General features: G+C 37.9%; 1 protein-coding gene across 1 annotated transcript in view; it reads right to left on the minus strand.

Annotated features, from left to right (window-relative positions):
- Positions 1 to 13,003: 13,003 nt before the first annotated feature.
- The window catches only part of LOC149798648 (low-density lipoprotein receptor-related protein 1B-like), a 131,669-nt gene continuing 126,908 nt past the window's right edge, over positions 13,004 to 17,764 (minus strand). Inside the window, exons 20-21 of the mRNA XM_089957484.1 lie at positions 17,247 to 17,340; positions 13,004 to 16,912 (exon numbers count right to left, since the gene is read on the minus strand). Coding sequence (XP_089813610.1) covers positions 16,381 to 16,912; positions 17,247 to 17,340 — 626 coding nt within the window. The 3' untranslated portion in view covers positions 13,004 to 16,380. The remainder of the gene's footprint in view (positions 16,913 to 17,246; positions 17,341 to 17,764) is intronic.

Below are 17,764 nucleotides of genomic sequence, written 5' to 3' on the forward strand. Positions count from 1 at the left end.
ATTTTCCCGGGTTCTTCCGCGATGTATAGCCTATCTTGTGCTGAAAAATGGCGTTAAACCCTACAACAAGAAAATATTCTCAAGACAACTCAACCACGATGCATGCCAGTGTGAACTTATCTACCATTGTGTGCAGCATGCTGTTCAACCCAGACTACCTAGTCTATTTGAAGGCATCATGGGCTATCATCGCCACGATTACCGAGACATCCATATGGAAATTAAGGACGTATGTGGAGAGAGAAGGATGTCTAAAGATAGTATTAGCATCCGGACCAGCTGCAAGAAGTTTGAGAAGAATAACTGTGAAGCGGTGTAGTATGTCTTCACCCACTTCTTTAGCTAACAAACCCAACGGCCCCTTTCATGTCTAGAAAAGAAAACTACTCGAAAATATATTGCCACTTTGGGGTATTATGATTGTATATGGTTTATGCGTGTCAATGTCTATGTTTACAACGAAAACTTAAAAGCTCTTTTTTGCTGAATAAAGGATAATCTATCACGAGTTTGCCATATTCATCTTTATAAGGGCGTTTTCATGCTTTGTGACACCAGTACGAATAACAGAGTGGTAATAAAAAGTACAGTATATCTTTGCATGCTTTATGCTAATTATAATTGCTAAACTGTATTTCTAAACTGCTGTCATTACACATCAAGAAGGTCACTTATAGGTGCCGTAAATCTATACAAGCTATCCCGGGATATTTATTTACTGTTAATCAAGTTAGTTAATTTGTGCATCTACACGCATTGAAATTACGTATTTTGTTAAAATAATTTCACGGAGATCTCCGTCTTAGCGTATCAGTTGCCTATACAATTATGTTGACCTTAATGAAGAGCACGTAGAGGTGGCGTGTCTAATTCGAGCAAGTCGTGTATGATATAATAGTATTTACTATCACAGCATTGTGTACATGATTCATATGAACAAACAGATCTAAACTAAATAAAAGATATCAAATAATTTAACTTTTGACACTGGAGAGAGAGAGAGAGAGAGAGAGAGAGAGAGAGGTTAAGAGGCCACCACGTTGGGAAATTGCCAGTATATTACCCGACAAGATTATCTCTGTCGTCATTTAAATATATACTGTATAAACTCTACGTCTTCCTGGTTGTTCTACTTGGATGCTTTTACGCCTCTTTAAGAAAATGTTTGCAATGGATAAGTAAGCAATAACAAAGGGGTGAATTTTCTCTTTAATGTAACACTAACAATATATCCTATCGATGTTTGCAGTTATCAGTAAGCAATTACAAAGGGGTGAATTTACCTGTATATGTAACACTGACAATTTATCCTATCGATGTTTGCAGTGGATCAGTAAGCAATTACAAAGGGGTGAATTTACCCATATATGTAACACTGACAATTTATTCTATCGATGTTTGCAGTGGATCAGTAAGCAGTTACAAAGGGGTGAATTTATCTGTATATGTAACACTGACAATTTATCCTATCGATGTTTGCAGTGGATCAGTAAGCAATTACAAAGGGGTGAATTTACCCGTATATGTAACACTGACAATATATCCTATCGATGTTTGCATTTCCTTGTTTTGAAAAAACAATACTGTAAGTTACCAGAGCACATACATTGATATCAATCGCATGTGTCGTGATCATCTTTATATAAGTGTGTGTGTGTGTGTGTGTGTGTGTGTGTGTGTGTGTGTGATAGATAGATAGATAGATAGGAGGGTTTAACGCCATTTTCAGCACAAGATAGGCTATACATGACGGCCAGTATAAATGGTGGTGGAAGAACCCGGGAAAACGCCGGAAAGAACGACCGACCCACGAGAAGCTACTAGCAAGCTTTCTCACATACCCATATTAGCCGAATCTGAGACTCGCACCCACGCAGACAGAGGTGAGATGGCAGTAACGGTGAGCGTTTTAGACCATGTGGCCATGAGAGAGAGAGAGAGAGAGAGAGAGGGGGGACAGATGGTGGATGGTGAGTTTGAAGTTGCCGGACTAACATACACAAAACATAAACTTACTTTTTGTTGAAACAATTTTGGATTTTACTCAAATTCATTTCTATATGTCTAGATATTCCTCAAATATTTTCTTGTACAATGAAAGACGCAAATAATTAACTTTCGATGGATTATGAGACCAGAAACGAGCTACATTTAGTCACCTTGTTTTTCTACCGATATCAACAGCTAATCCATTCTGTACAAGCCATGGTACAAGTGACAAAGTACAATAGTATTTGAAGTCAAACTAAAATCTGATACATGAATAAGATGACAAATGATGGAAGTAAGTATATTTATTTTCATTATGAAAGTTTGTCAATTTTAAAGTTAACAGTATGAAAACTACTGTACCACTGTTGGAAAATCTTGGGGAAGTTCAATGGCAACGATTGTACTGTCATAAAAAGTGTCAAAACACTTTTATTTCTGTCATTATCGGTCTGTTTGACTGTTGTTATTTCTGTCTGTCTGTCTGTCTTGTCTCTTTCTCTCGAAAAGAAAATGGGGCCGAAATTGAATCTTTCCCTGACTTGGATTAAACCTTTGCGAGCTTGAAAATGTGAACTGCTCACGCGTATCACTTAGAAATTTTGTCTTAAAAAGTATTTAAATATAATTTAAAAATGTTGCCTCTTAAAACGGTATTATTCAAGCAGGTTTTTAGTGTTATATTAACACTGATGTCTTACTGTACTATAATTATCTCGTTGTGTTGCAGATCGAGCACTGTTCGAGTATCCTTCCTCGCTAGACAATCACCACCGTGAGAGAGATAGTAACAGAGAGACCCCCCCCACAAATTATGTAAGTAGACACAATATGGCAGTTTGCTAAGCAATGCGTGCAGGCTGCAGAGCTCCGCTGCATGACGAAAAACCTTGTAAGTAGACGCAATATGGCAGCTTGCAAAGCCACGCGTGTAGGCTGCAGAGCTCCGCTGCATGACTAAAAACCTTGTAAGTAGACATAATATGGCAGTTTGCTAAGCCACACGTGCAGGCTTCAGACCTCCACTGCATGACGAAAAAACTTGTAAGTAGACGCAATATTCCATTCTTAAAAAGAAACGTCACGGTCAAACTGCAGTTTGGAAAATGATTCTCTAGCGAAATATACGTCATGTATCCTGTATACCAAGGAGCCGCTCGACAGCGAGGACTTGGTTTAGGAGATATGCTCAAATCCGATTTTTGTGCAGTGTCACCCATGATAACATCGATGGTGACTCGAAGATTGCATGATTTGAAAAATGCCGCCTTGACGCAAGTAAAAGAATTTCTCAAAATGAAATAATGGCAAAGTCCCAAATAAAGCTTCTGAGAGCAGGCCAAAATATATTACATCAAAGACCATCTGGCTCGCTAAGAGACAACTATAATTTCGCTTCACGTTACCGGCCAAATACGCCACAGCAAGGACAGCGCAGAGCACCTTCCACGAAAGAATTAGAAACGAACAGTCAGATATTTGGACTTATTAGATTATTAACTGAAAGAGAAAATGATGTATCGAAATTCTTGCGAATGTTCCAACTCAGAATTCGATATGTTTGCCATGACACCTACCATGAAGACGTTGCAAGAATTCTAACGTGTACCATTTCATCCTATGTTGTCTTTGACTATTTTAACCCTCATCGTATTTGAAATCTAAGAACAGACCGCAGATTAAATCGATCTGGATAGCAGTCAATTGTCCCTGAAAGTCAAAAGTTATGAAAAAGGACAACACCAATCCAACTGGCAGTGCCAAAGTAGCTCTACTCAACAATTTCATGCATTCATTGTTCATAAAAAAAGTTTTCTACTTGAATAACAAACTTGCCAGCAGCAATATCGATACTCACCTTTACAGAGTGTACCAGGACAATCGCTTGACGTAAGAAAAAGAAGCTAAGAACACACATTTGGACATTAACATAGACGAGTCATCAACCAGGAACGTATTGGGTAGTTGTCTACTTTCCAAATGATCATTGTGTGCACAAATTTTATTCTTATGGACCACCGCTTCTGGAAGACTACATCATTGTCTTTAGGAGAAGAAATGACATATGGACTCAATTCAATAATGTGAGATTACCGGGAACAGATTCCATGGTGTGTGTACAATATTGTGTGTAAGTACTTCACCACCGTAGTCTTGAATATCCCTTTGAACAAATTATGGACTTGTTGAGATCGGGAATACTACAGAAACGTTGATGATAACGAGGAAAAATGGTTTCGTGAACATTGCGGTGTTCTGTTGTCTTTAGCTCAGAAACGTAGGGTGCATCGATGGTAAAACGACATAGATCTTTGGAAGACGTGTTTGACTTCACAACGATGTCAATCTTGTAATTATGATCATTTTTAAAATTGTTGATTTGTTGATTTGCATTTAGTCTTTGAGAAGCTTCTTCCTGTAATTAAACCTGTTGAGATTTGAGAAATGTGGTATGCTTTTTCATTGAAACGGTATGAATATGCTTCCATTTCTCTCTATCGATCTTGGCCATATTTTTCTTCAGGTCCGCGTGCCAATTCGAAGGGATGATTTTTGATCGCGTTAGTGCTTTGGGCATAAAAAGCTATGAATCTAGCAGGCAGCGCACAACAGCAATTGAGCCTCGTTCAGCTAAAGAAAAATGGTTCACGTTAGACTACCAGCAAATATTGTAATTTCAGCGCCTTGCTAAGGTCCCTTAAGGTCCTAGGTGGAGCCCGGGCTACAATCTGGAGCCTTAGGACAGACACCAATCGAACATCATTACTACTGGTAAGGGACACCAACAATGAAGATGTTTCTCACCCAGCTGCAGAGTACCACTCCAACCAAGCTTGGGCTCAATCAGCTTGACACAAAGACTGACACGACGCCTACCATAGGGTATACAACGAGTTTAATGTTAATACTAGCTCATACTGGCACCAGAATTAACACTTCGACGACTGATTTAGAATTTTGCATTACTATTCACTTGCCAACAAAGAAATTCTCACAGAAACAGCTGGATTTACACCCAATAGAAGCTGACAGTTGAGCATCTTGAGTAGGAACATGTGTAACTAACTGAAAGGACAATATTCATGCTGAACAACTCGTTAAGGTTTAAGTGGGTTGGTGTATAGCATCTTAGCGAGAGTATTTGAGCATACATGTGGATAAATCAAACAAAGGTATCAATAATAGGAGTGGAGCCGGCCTTTGATACCCCAAAATAGTTTCTTGCCGTCGTGGAGTATGAGATTACTCACTAAGAAGACCTTGCTATTTAAATATAAAGAACCATGAGGTTTGCACGATATCTTGCGACTTGAATCTTGGTACTAACTCTTACAGCGATACACTTACGAAACTATAGCGATAGCCGACATCTTGACACTGATCTTCAACGCGGGTGTTAATACGGCACAAACAGATCCAGCATGGAGGAAACGCAGACACTAGAACTACTACAAGTGATATGTTTTTATGTCATAATATCAAAAATATGAAACTGCAAACACTGTAGGCAAAGTGTACCGACCATGTGTGATAAATTACAGTATCGCATGTACTACACGGCTTTAGGCATTATATTTGCAGCTGTTGGGGCAGCCATCGTTGGACTGTGAACGGAGATGATATGTTTATGTCAGAATCTACCCAGTCTGCTCGGTCTGCCTGTGTTGGGCAGTGTCGCAGCTGTAGAGCTGTTGGTGCTGTCCGTTTTGGAGTTGTGATGCGTGTGTTGAGCTATGCTGTGTCTGTGATGTGACGGAGCTGTTTTGGAAGCCATTGTTTGACTGTGTTGGATGTGTGTGTTTGATAGCTGTAGAGTTCTGTCTTAGAGGTGTGATCTTAACAGTGGTGCTGTTTAGGATGCTGAGTAGTGGTTCTGTGTAGCTTGGTATATATCTGGTGTGCTGCTGTCGGTAGTGACATTGGCCAGGAGGAAGATAGTGGTTATCTCGTGTTGAGAGACCAAAGCTTCGGGACCACCGGGCCTGGAGGGAACAAAGGGGTCCTAGGGATCCTTAGGCAGGCTGTTAGGGGCGGACCATTCGTGGTGACTTCTTGACTATCCGACACCGGTGGGACTAAGATACCATATTCTTGTCAACTGGATGCTACAAATTATCTCCCATCCTTGGGATACTCATCGCTATTCAGACAGAAACACCTTCATTATCAGTATTCGATCAAATACTATCATTATCGTTATTTGAGGGAATACCATCATTATCGCTATTTGAACGAAAAACCGTCTTTTTTATTTATGTGAAAATCTTCAACATTATTACTTTGAAAAACACCGTTATCTCTATATATTTGAAAGTCCACATTATCATTATTTATTTTAAAATCATCATTATCATTGTTTGGTTGAAAACTCGCAAGACCATTATTTCAGTAATTATTCATAGTTTTCTTTTTAATTTTTAATCATTGATCATCTACATAGATTGGTTTTAGAAACGGACAAGCGGCAGTTGAAACGATAGCGGAAGTTTTACGATCGACTTTGAAAAAGATTCTTTCATCCAGATATCTTTGTCAAAATCATCAGTGACTCTTACTTTAGGTACGCGGCAGTACTAGAACTCATGGCAGCTGCCATGATTACCTGCATGTATGTTATTAATCCCACCTCCCTCCAAAAGAAATAAACAACATTGCAAATCACCAGGCACGATTTAATGCTTCAACCACTAATGAGGTAGAAGCGCGTAGAACTGAGTGGGTTCAGAGACTGCTCTAGAAACGGCGGTTTGACGCGGTTCACATTTCCATTAATGCCATTTGTTCTACTCCTGCGCAGTCAGCAAGAAGTACACAGTGGACATCTGCAGCATCTGGGACCAGACCGGTTACTCTAAAAGAGCAACTCCTACCTTCAGATACATTGCTGCAGCACTTATATTCACTGGGAGTGCTGGAAGGCGGACAAAGCTAAGTCTCCGACCCTTTGGTCGCTTAGGGTGCTCACCTTGGCTGACAGGTTTGACATACTGGGCATATCATCATTTGAACTACATAGTTTACTTGAAAATGCTCAGCTACTTCTTCAGGGCATTCTTAAACGGTCAATAGCTTGTGAAGTTGTACGCGACTTAATGTCGTCTGACGTATACAATTATTTCATTGTCTTCTGGACTAAGGCTTGCCTTGTTCATGCACTACACTACAATTTTGTGCGTATCACTGATAAATGCGGTCATTAAGTATCGAAACTTAGTTTCTCCCTTAGGCACTCGAGGTAGAAATTACGCCGGAGGCCTACCATTATAAATGTCATCGGTATGCCCTAGGCCTTACGTATATATCTGCTATCCTCGGTCGTTCCGACTAGCGTTGAGTAATATTTTCTTTGTTTGGGGCGGGGGGTCGACAACGTCGGCGATGGACTGTAAAGGACATTCATTCTTAAACTTACCTATGACCATTTTTCTCTTCGGGCTGTAGAGCGAATGTTTTTCAGGGTAGCCTATCATGTAGAAGAGGTGAATATTTTCAGCCATAAAGCGTTTGAAATAGCCGATCGCAAAGCTCAATATTGTGTGCATAGCAGGTACTCCGTCTCGTAAAGTTAGAAATCGTATATAGGAATGTCCGCCCCTAATCGACGGGGCAGTTTAGCTTCAGGCTTGCATATGTTGAGTTCAGGGCAACAAGGCTGCCTGCAAAGATTGATGGAGACTGAAATCCTGGTCCGCCAATCAGGCGGTTCCTCTTTTCTTTTCTTTGGGTTATGCATATTCATCTAGATGACAGAGAGCTAATTTAGCAGCTTGTATAACTCTTTCTCGAACTCCTATGTGGCTATATTTTGCAGGTCTGTGTTCAAATCTATTCAAGCCCGGACCCTGAGATCTCTCTCTCTCCAAACAGCAGTATTAATACTAAGTATTTCGCAAATTTGGAAATTCCTAATTGCGAAGTAGAGGATCACGTGATCATGTTTACATATAAAAAGATCACCTTTGTATGTCCTTGATAATAGCCAATTATTTTACTCCGAGAATAACAGTTGTTTACTTGACCATCAATCAAGGCCAGGAAGTAAGTCAAAAATAGAAACAAATGTTTCTATTCTTAGGTATTTATTGAAAGATTTAGGTCCAACTGAATTTTCTGGAGAATATCAAATTCCTATAAAACAAAATTACATTACATTGACATGTAAAGAAAATACAAATATTCCAAAACCCACAAACAATCAAATCAAATCAAACACAGATTAAATCAAATATAAATTAAATCAAATATATATAACACTGAGATGCCACCACGAATGCCTTTCGAAGAATTAATGTTTATCGATTTCTGTCAGAAGCTTGAACTTATTACCTGTGATGTTCATTAGCGTGTCGTGATCATTCCGGGTGTGTTGTTGTAATAAATGGATGGATGTAGGACATATTGCTAGCGAAATGCCTCGAACATGACAGCCAGTAGAACGTAATCGGTCTTCGAGTAGAGGTAATGGGACCGGATCATATATTTCCCAGCCTCACACTTCGTCATAGTATTTAAAGAGGTACACCCTTTTGTATGTAAAGCTTGCAGTGTTCTGCTCTGCAAAAGGTGCCATTTACCTTGCTTTGACGCAAAATGCTTCCATCGGTTGGTTAGTTACCAGTTGTTACTGGTTGCGGTTCATAAACTGACGATTGTCAATAAAATCGAGCTTCCATTCATGTACGTGTATTTGTCGTTTCAGATGGCGTTTATTTTACAAGGCTAGCCTGTTGCAACTGCTCCATTAGCGTGTGTCTTGCCACTTAGGTAGCAGTATGTGGTTTCTTGGAAAGCCATAATTCTTCACTATCCATTACAGTTTCAGCTGGATTTTGAAGCACCTCTTGGATTCCCGTCTCACGCTCGAAGTATTGAATGTAAAATGGCGACTTGATCATTGCCACGGTATTACACCAGTTCATAGGAAAGCTTTGCAACGGACAATTGTGTATCAGAGGCTGCACGATACCTAGTCTACAGTTTGTGTGTTTATTTTATATCAGGATCGTCAGCAGGCCTTCCAATGACACATCCAGTGCTGATATTCCGCATAGATGTTTTATGTCGGTTGTGGCTCTTGAAATATAGGATGTTCATCCATGTTCCGGTTATGGAACACACTGAGGCTTGCGAGAACGGTACCATTCTTTTGTGTTGGCTTCAAATGGTACCTCTAGTTAAATGCGGTAGAAAGCTGTTGCATACATACTGTCTTTCGTTGTGGTTGTTATGCTTGTATACCAAGAGACCACGGATTTGTACGTAGACATGGTTGCTTTTCACCGTATTTGTGCTGCCAGCGAGCTGCATGAGGTCTATTGTATGTTGCCTTGCGTTCTGCAATGATTTGCTAATGCGTAGCGGGTACAGGCCAATTTTCCGCCGAAGATATGAACTGTGGTGGTTTTGTTGGGTTCTTGAACTCTCGAATATCATTAACCTTTGCAGGAAGTTCTATGTCAGCAATGGCTATCTCTCCCAGGTGCTGGCGGTACCTGCAAGGCTTATTAACGTTATCATTAGCTGGATACATAGAAGACAGGAGGGTACACTCAATGTTCTTTATACTGATAATGGACCGTGTTGTTATATATTTTCATGTTGAAATGTAGTTCCGGATGAGACACGTACTGTACTTTTATTAATGGAACTCAAGTTCTTAGCAGTGGACAAATACTCATCCAGACCCCTTGCTCATGTATTCTAAATAACGTTTTAGTATGGTAGCATTTGCTTGTGGAACCATTGCTCAATCCTATCAATGCGCATTACAATGGTGGCATTATTTCAGAAATAGGTCATCACATGTATACTGTCTTGTTCATCTGATTTACTGTAATCGCTTTGCAATTTTGTTCCAGATTTTCCGTCAACACCATGTTAAACTTTAACATATCCACAGCTCTAGGTTTCGTTTCAAGTTTAGCTTGTGTACTAGCACCATATCATTAATAATACAGAAACTTCCGTTTCGATCCTACACTAGTCTGGCACAATGACCCGATAGTCTTTCAATATTGTATTGTCATACGTTGGCAGTCCATTCAGTTCTATTAAGCCTGGAAGTCGCCTTCGGATCTTGGTCTCTGTTTTATTTTTCATTTGCTCTTAAGCTCGTTGTACCTCAGCAAGAAGCATATATAAGAATTGATCGACTTAACAAAATTATTTTGCCGTATGCTTTACAAACCCGGCACTCAAGAAGTTGTAAATGGTAAATGACCCGATAGTCTTTCAATACTGTATTGTCATACGTTGGCAGTCCATTCAGTTCTATTAAGCCTGGAAGTCGCCTTCGGATCTTGGTCTCTGTTTTATTTTTCATTTGCTCTTAAGCTCGTTGTACCTCAGCAAGAAGCATATCTAAGAATTGATCGACTTAACAAAATTATTTTGCCGTATGCTTTACAAACTCGGCACCCAAGAAGTTGTAAATAGTTGTGTCGCCGAAAAAGGTCATTAAGCCTGAGCTGGAACTGCTACCTGCATTGACTGATTAACACTACTGGCAAGCAATGATTTGAGCTCAACGTCATGTTCACATTGGGTTAATTGCCCTCTGCATAGCCACTAATTCGACAGAGTGATAACATACATACCTACATACGGCCAATTAACCATCTATCTCTATGTGAACAATTTTAATGGCCTTGATCACAGCAATGACGTTGTGCTACTGTCTCCGTGCTTTATATGCCATTCGTTTTAGTTTTGTTGACACTATGATGCTACCACAACTGGAGCAGTCATTAATCGACTCTCTCTGCACGGCTTTATTTGACTCTCTCGCCGAATCTGTGCCGCATGAATGGCACATTCCATAGTTGTGCACTTTTTCCGTACAGATTTGTGCTCCGTAATGTTTAGCAAAAAGCAATTGTTTTCAGCAATATGTGGCCTACCTCAAAGGTATATGACCTGTAAACTCTATCCTATGAGCTGTTTGCAAGTTAGCAAAACTCAGTTTTGCGTAAGGCTAGGGAAAGGCACCGCCGACAGATCTTTGTTGTTGTGGGGTTTAACGCCATTTTTCAGCACGATAGGCTATACATGGCGGCCAGTATTAATGGTGGAGGAAGAACCCGGAAAACCCCGGAAAGAACCACCGACCCACGAGAAGCTACTGGCAAGCTTTCTCACATGCCCACATTGGCTGAATCTTAGACTCGAACCGCCGCAGACAGAGGTGAGATGGCAGTGATCCGTAACGAAGAGCGCTTTAGACCACTCGGCCACTCGGGGCCCCGCCGACAGATCTAAAGATCTATTTAAGATCTACCTTATTTCTTAAAAATATGACTAGTCCATGCGCTTATGAAAGGGTAAAAAGGGACATATACTTGGGCGCTTGCTCTATGCATTGTTCAAGAACAAGGCTTGCATATTGTGGAAATTTAATGGCCTTTCTAAGAGATATTCCAGTCATGACAGGTACTTTTGCTCTTGCAAAAGTTTTTCCGAAAATTTAATTCCTTGCTGTATCCAACCAAGCACAAAATTGCACTGAACGTAAGGTTGATGAAATAGTCGAGTGCTCTGGTGTAATGGGCACTGTCGCAACTTAGTCAACAAACGATATCTATTGTTGTTATCACTAAAAGACACCTATATGTGTAGTATGGACTGGATATTAATTTTAATTTAATTGAAATAATAAAACAACGTAAGGTGAACAATTCGGTTCATCGGAGGGTGCTTTTGAATGAATACAGAGAATACTTTTGAATAAATACAAGTTAGAATGTTTTGTATGCTTCACAGGTTTTATAGCTACTAGAAAAGGTGAAAAGGAGAACAACAAATTTATGCCTATTCATTGGTTGCACATTATTTGTCATCATTTCTTGCATAATCCAGGTTTTATGAAGGCTACTGTTACATACGTAATCATGAAACCTTGGTGATGTGATAACCCTAGACGAACGGAACAGTATTAATTTTTCAAGCATAAGTCTGTATAAACGCTGTTATACATACAATAAAAAAAATCGCGGTGGGGACATATATCTTGATAAATACTAAATAGTAATCCAAATAATAGGTCACTGACTCATATTTAGGTTTTCATTGAATTTGGATAGTTGATCTTGCTAGAATAATTCTAATAGATCATTGCACATATCTCTCATGACGAGACCAATAGAAAAATTGTTAATTGCAACCAGAAACATCGTAATGTTACATAAGTGAGAAACAATGTGATTTGTACTGTACGTCAATATTATTTGCATTATTAAAACCTTCTTCATGTTCCTTATTATATGATCTTCTCCACTTAAAATTTGCTTACGAGCTGTAAATAACGCTTATAGTAGCTGCATTGGTTAATTTAAAAACTACTAATTTGTGCTTGTAAGAGTTTCCAATCCACTCCAAGAAAAAGAACAAAAAATGAAACATAAATATAATAATGGGAAATTATCAGTTGGAGACGGAAAACTATAACGATATTAAAACAAAACAAATAATAATGATATCGAAAATAAGCTCTTGAATTTGCCGTGGTAAATGGAGCTCCAAATTATGATGCCACATTTTATTTTTGCACGATGAAGAGTGAATTGCGTACTACCAATTCGAATTAACGATAGCTTGTCTCTGCCTTTCTTGTGCCTCAAAGTGAGATTTTCTTATGTTTGTTTTAGCTGAATGTGAACCAATGAATTTTCCTCTGAACAAAAATGCGGATAAATAGGATTAAAATAAGGCAACGATTTAATGAACTCATCATGAAAGGATTTTGTTTTGTCTCTCAGAGGACTTGCGACAACTACATGCAGTCAACGTTTATATAAATTTCATAACCGTGCGAACAAATATCTATGTGAAATATGAGCGTTGTGTCAACTGTTTCGCTATGTCTAAGTTTGATGCATGTTGCCTCGTAAAATTGAAATAACAACAGTAACTTCAGATATAACTATAGTACTGACTTCAGCAGCATGAATGTAATACAAATTTAGTATTAATACTAGCAAAGGGGATGGAACAGAAGAAAATAAAGAAGTAAACCAGATTGAAAAGTTTTAGTCCGTTTAGGGATATTTTATTGTCCTTGATTGCCCAGAAGTACAGTCTAAGATCTAAACACATGATTAAATTTGTAGTATATATAATTAAAATGTACAATCATTTGACGTAATTATAGACTTTATCCAAAAACGGAGCAATCACTAAAGCTATAAAGCACACGTCTTTTCGATGGGAACTCTTAGTCTTTCGTATTTCTAGATGATCTGAAGCACGCATGAAAAACCTTAACATGTTCGTAATCTTTCTTTGACCAGATCTATTATTTTCGTGCGGACATCGATAGTGTTGGATACCCGTCATGCAGTCTTTTGTCAAAGATATACGGAGCTTTCTTTTTGAAGTGAGCGAATCGAAAGTATAAGAGCTTTTTGAATATAAATTTTGCAATATTATATTCTTTGTTGCTGCTATTACAGAACAAATCAATTTCATTAAGATGTTATTAAACTTCTATTACTACTTCTACTACTGCTGCTACTACTACTAATAATACAAATAAAACCCAAAATATGAAACTAACACTGATATTAACACACACATTAACAAATTTCAGAGTGGATATACTTCACAACGTCGTCTTCGGCTGTCCATTGTGTCCAGTGATGACGCTACGTATTTAGCCCAAGGTGACTATGCATGTGATTCTTCACAAATATGGTACAAACATAAACATTAACAAGTAAAAAAATGTGCTTTACCTCCAAGTGGTATTAAATGGGTGGATCCGGTTCCTATTGAGAATTCTTTTGGTTAAAGAAGGACATCAAGACGATCTGAATCCCTAATTTCAAATATGCCCAAAGATCTAAATTAGCCATCAAGTATCGGATTCAATTAGTCCACTTAAGAGCCGAGTACAACGTTTAATAAAGCTTTCAGTCTGATAGCAGGTTGGTTCCTAAATCTTTAGAACTAATTTTGATAGAACTGTACCCTTGTTTATATCAGTACTGAGGGGATGAAATTTGTATTGTGGAAATCTCTATAACCTTTTATCTCGACAGTGTGAACATTATCCAGATAAATGTTTTCAATGGCAAATTTCATTATGCTGCCAAATTCCTGTTATAAATTCCATCTCTTACATCCGTAACTAGAAGCAAAATCGTATCATTATCTATGTATTGTATTCTCTGAAATTATGATGTATAAGTTTCAAAAATCTTCTGCACTCCTAGCCTCAAGAAAGAGAACCTAACAAGATACCCATGTCAATAAATATATAATCAATAATCCATATATATTACATTCCATGTTGGGATGATAAAATTTACTATTAAGACCATGTATATACACACTTTGCAAGTGATATTGGGCAGAAGGAAACACTCATATGGTCTTTTTATTTTTTATAAAGGAAAAGGGACTTTACAAATATTGACTTTACATACAAAAAATGTTTGCTTATTATAATTGCAACTGAGTTTCTTTTACCTTGGCACATTTCCAACTAGATCAATAGAGATCAATAAATAATTTTGTCAAATATTCGTTTAGAGTCAAGCAGAATGTATAACAAGACTTCAGTTATCGAGAATGCTCTTAATCATATTCTGAAAGACATATAGACCAACTTTTTGAAATCCATGTAGACCACCTTTTTGAAATCCTTATAGACCACATTTTTGAAACCCATATAGACCACATTTTTGAATCCCATATAGACCGCCTTTTTGAAATCCATATAGACCACCTTTTTTAAATCCATATAGGCCACATTTTTAAATCCATATAGACCACCTTTATGAAACCCATATACACCACATTTTTGAAATCCATATAGACCACATTTTTTAAATCCATATAGACCACCTTTTTGAATTCCTTATAGACCACATTTTTGAAATCCTTATAGACCACATTTTTTAAATCCATATAGACCACATTTTTTAAATCCATATAGACCACCTTTTTGAAATCCATATAGACCACATTTTTGAAATCCATATAGAGTACATTTTTTAAATCCATATAGACCGCCTTTGTGAAACCCATATAGAGCGTCTTTTTAAAATCCATACAGACCACCTTTTCGAAACCCATATAGACCGTCTTTTTGAAATCCATATAGACCGCCTTTGTGAAATCCATATAGACCACCTTTTTGAAATCCATATAGACCACCTTTTTGAAATCCATATAGACCACCTTTTTTGAAACCCATATAGACCGTCTTTTTGAAATCCATATAGACCAACTTTTGAAACCCATATAGACCACCGTTTTGAAATCCATATAGACTGTCTTTGTGAAATCCATATAGACTACCTTTTTGAAATTCATATAGACCGTCTTTTTGAAATCCATACAGACCACCTTTTTGAAACCCATATAGACCAACTTTTTGAAACCCATATAGACCACCTCTTTGAAACCCATAAAGACCACCTTTAATCAAAAAGCCATTGACTCGATCTGAATTGAATCCCAAGTGAGCACAGCATAACTCAGATGAGCAGGTCTGTAGTATCGCTATGGCTTAATTGCTAAAATAGTGAGATGTAGGGAAATATCCAATACTTTTTAAAATAAATATATTTGACTAACAAATGAAGTTGTTGGTAGAAGAATGGCAAATAAATACCGTCTTGAACAAATCAGATACCATATATTATGCTTGCCACTATCAAATACTTGGGAAAAATAGAGTGTCGAATTGTTAATAAATATACATATGAATTATTTAGACGACAACTCTTTCGATTCCTATCTACGCAAAGAGTGCTAGGAGCAAGTATTTACAGTGTTTAGTAAACTGGTCCCGCAAACTAGATTGAAAGAAAAGAACGGAAATTAAGTTTAGGAGTTTCCGTTACAGAAACAATAATAATGTATTTCTTCTAAACTGTAAAGTTATCCTATTCTAAGTCCAAAAATCTCGTCTGTTGAAACTTCTAATCATAATAGAATCTGAGGCAAATGAAAATAGACGAATTTAAAAATTTAATTTCTAAAAACAAGCTGCTGGACAATCGATAGCAGCTTGGTAAACATAGATTTACAAGCTTTCTCAGCTTTCCTTCTGAGGAATTTATCTCCATGGGGTGAGACATATGACCATAATATGCTCATTGTAGCTTTACACTCCAAAGATTAATGTCATTTAGATTAATGGGAGTTGATAACACTAGCATGCTACAGTGATTGTTTATTATGTGAGTTAAAAGGTCTAGGAAAGCAAAGTAAATTTTGCAGGTTTAATTTCTAAAACTTCCTTAAGTTATCTTGCTGTAAGTCAGGAAACAAGACATAAACATTTACGAGAATTTCAAATATTAAATTTTGTTCACAAGCCAATAACAATGGTATGTTTTTAAGGCGGAGGTGCGAATTAGGATATCCTGATCTTATTCCAAAAATCTAATATCTTTGCGACTGTTCATAATGAAACCGTCTTTCATCATGATATCTCCCTTGGTCTGAGGCACGTGGACCTTGGTATCCCCTTGATTGCTGTTCTAACATATCCCAAGGCTGGTAGCGTGCAGATATCTCCGAATCTGCGGAACCTCTTCGAAAACCCTCAGAGGAACTTCTCAAGTATCCATGATTGTCTTCTTCAGGGAGTGACACTCTTTGGTCATTAAGGCCTTCTTTTAAGGATCCAGCAATTGATGGTGTCAGGTAGTCATCATGGTTAGTCTTTGGAGGTCTATTGCTACCGACGATCTTCCGCTTGTAAGGATCCTTCTCTGAGAGTTTTTCGTAATCTCGCTGAGATTCCGAGAGCTCCAGATAAGGTGGTGATTGACCATTGGCCGTTTGATAGCGCAATTTGGAATCATCAATGTAATCGTATTCTTTCTCTAACTCTTGTTCTTTGAACGTGTCAACTCGTGGTGGTGCCTGTGGTGGTCGTATTATATTAGGATTTTCTGGTACTCTGTTAGCCCTACAATATATTATTATAAGATGTAATTTATATTCCTGAAAATCCCGTTTTGGATTAGTTCTAACCAAACAATATGATCATGAATAAAACTAAACGCATTCCGATTTTATATACATGTGACTTGTAGTGAAAAAATTGACAAACTTTGAAACAGATTTGGGGATTATGTGTCCACATTTTGCTAAACGGCCAAGCTGTATTAAAAGCTATGGGACCTTCTTAGCGTTTGTTTTGTCATATGCCTGTTGCCGTTTTCAGGATTGAAACAAAGAAACCGTAAAACGTTATAAAATAATATATTACTCAAATTGTAATAACTAGGTATAAACCACACCTTTTGCGCCGGAAACACACGACACCAATTATAATGAGAATCACAATGAAAGCGCTACCTCCAGCAGCAGCCCCTATGATGATTGGCAATTCATCTGTAAAAAGAATGCGTAATAATAAGACGATGTTAGTGTTTATATACCATTATGAAATTAGTGCGCGTTGTAAGTTCAGAGCCAGGACAAATTTGCATCGTTTTCATTTACTTAAGTGTCTCAAAGATATAAAGCTTAGAACAAAGCGAATTTAATAAAATCTAAGACAAATCCATCAACGTGACATCCTAATCCACAAACATTCTAGAGAAACAATTTCTAAATGTTGCTGTTCAAAATCTATTTGATTTATGAACACGAGACTCCGAGGTAGATTCATCTTACCATGCCAAAACTACATCAAACTTGGCATGTAGTTTTATATCACCATCTGCATATTATCCATGTCTACGAGCCAAGAATGCGGTTACAAGGTTTCGGAAGGGCTAAAGAAATCATCAGACAATTCGCACGAGTAGGAAAT

The sequence above is a fragment of the Sinohyriopsis cumingii genome, chromosome 5, assembly GCF_028554795.1.
Source record: "Sinohyriopsis cumingii isolate HCF-2022 chromosome 5, ASM2855479v2, whole genome shotgun sequence".
NCBI classification, from domain to species: Eukaryota; Metazoa; Mollusca; class Bivalvia; order Unionida; family Unionidae; genus Sinohyriopsis; species Sinohyriopsis cumingii.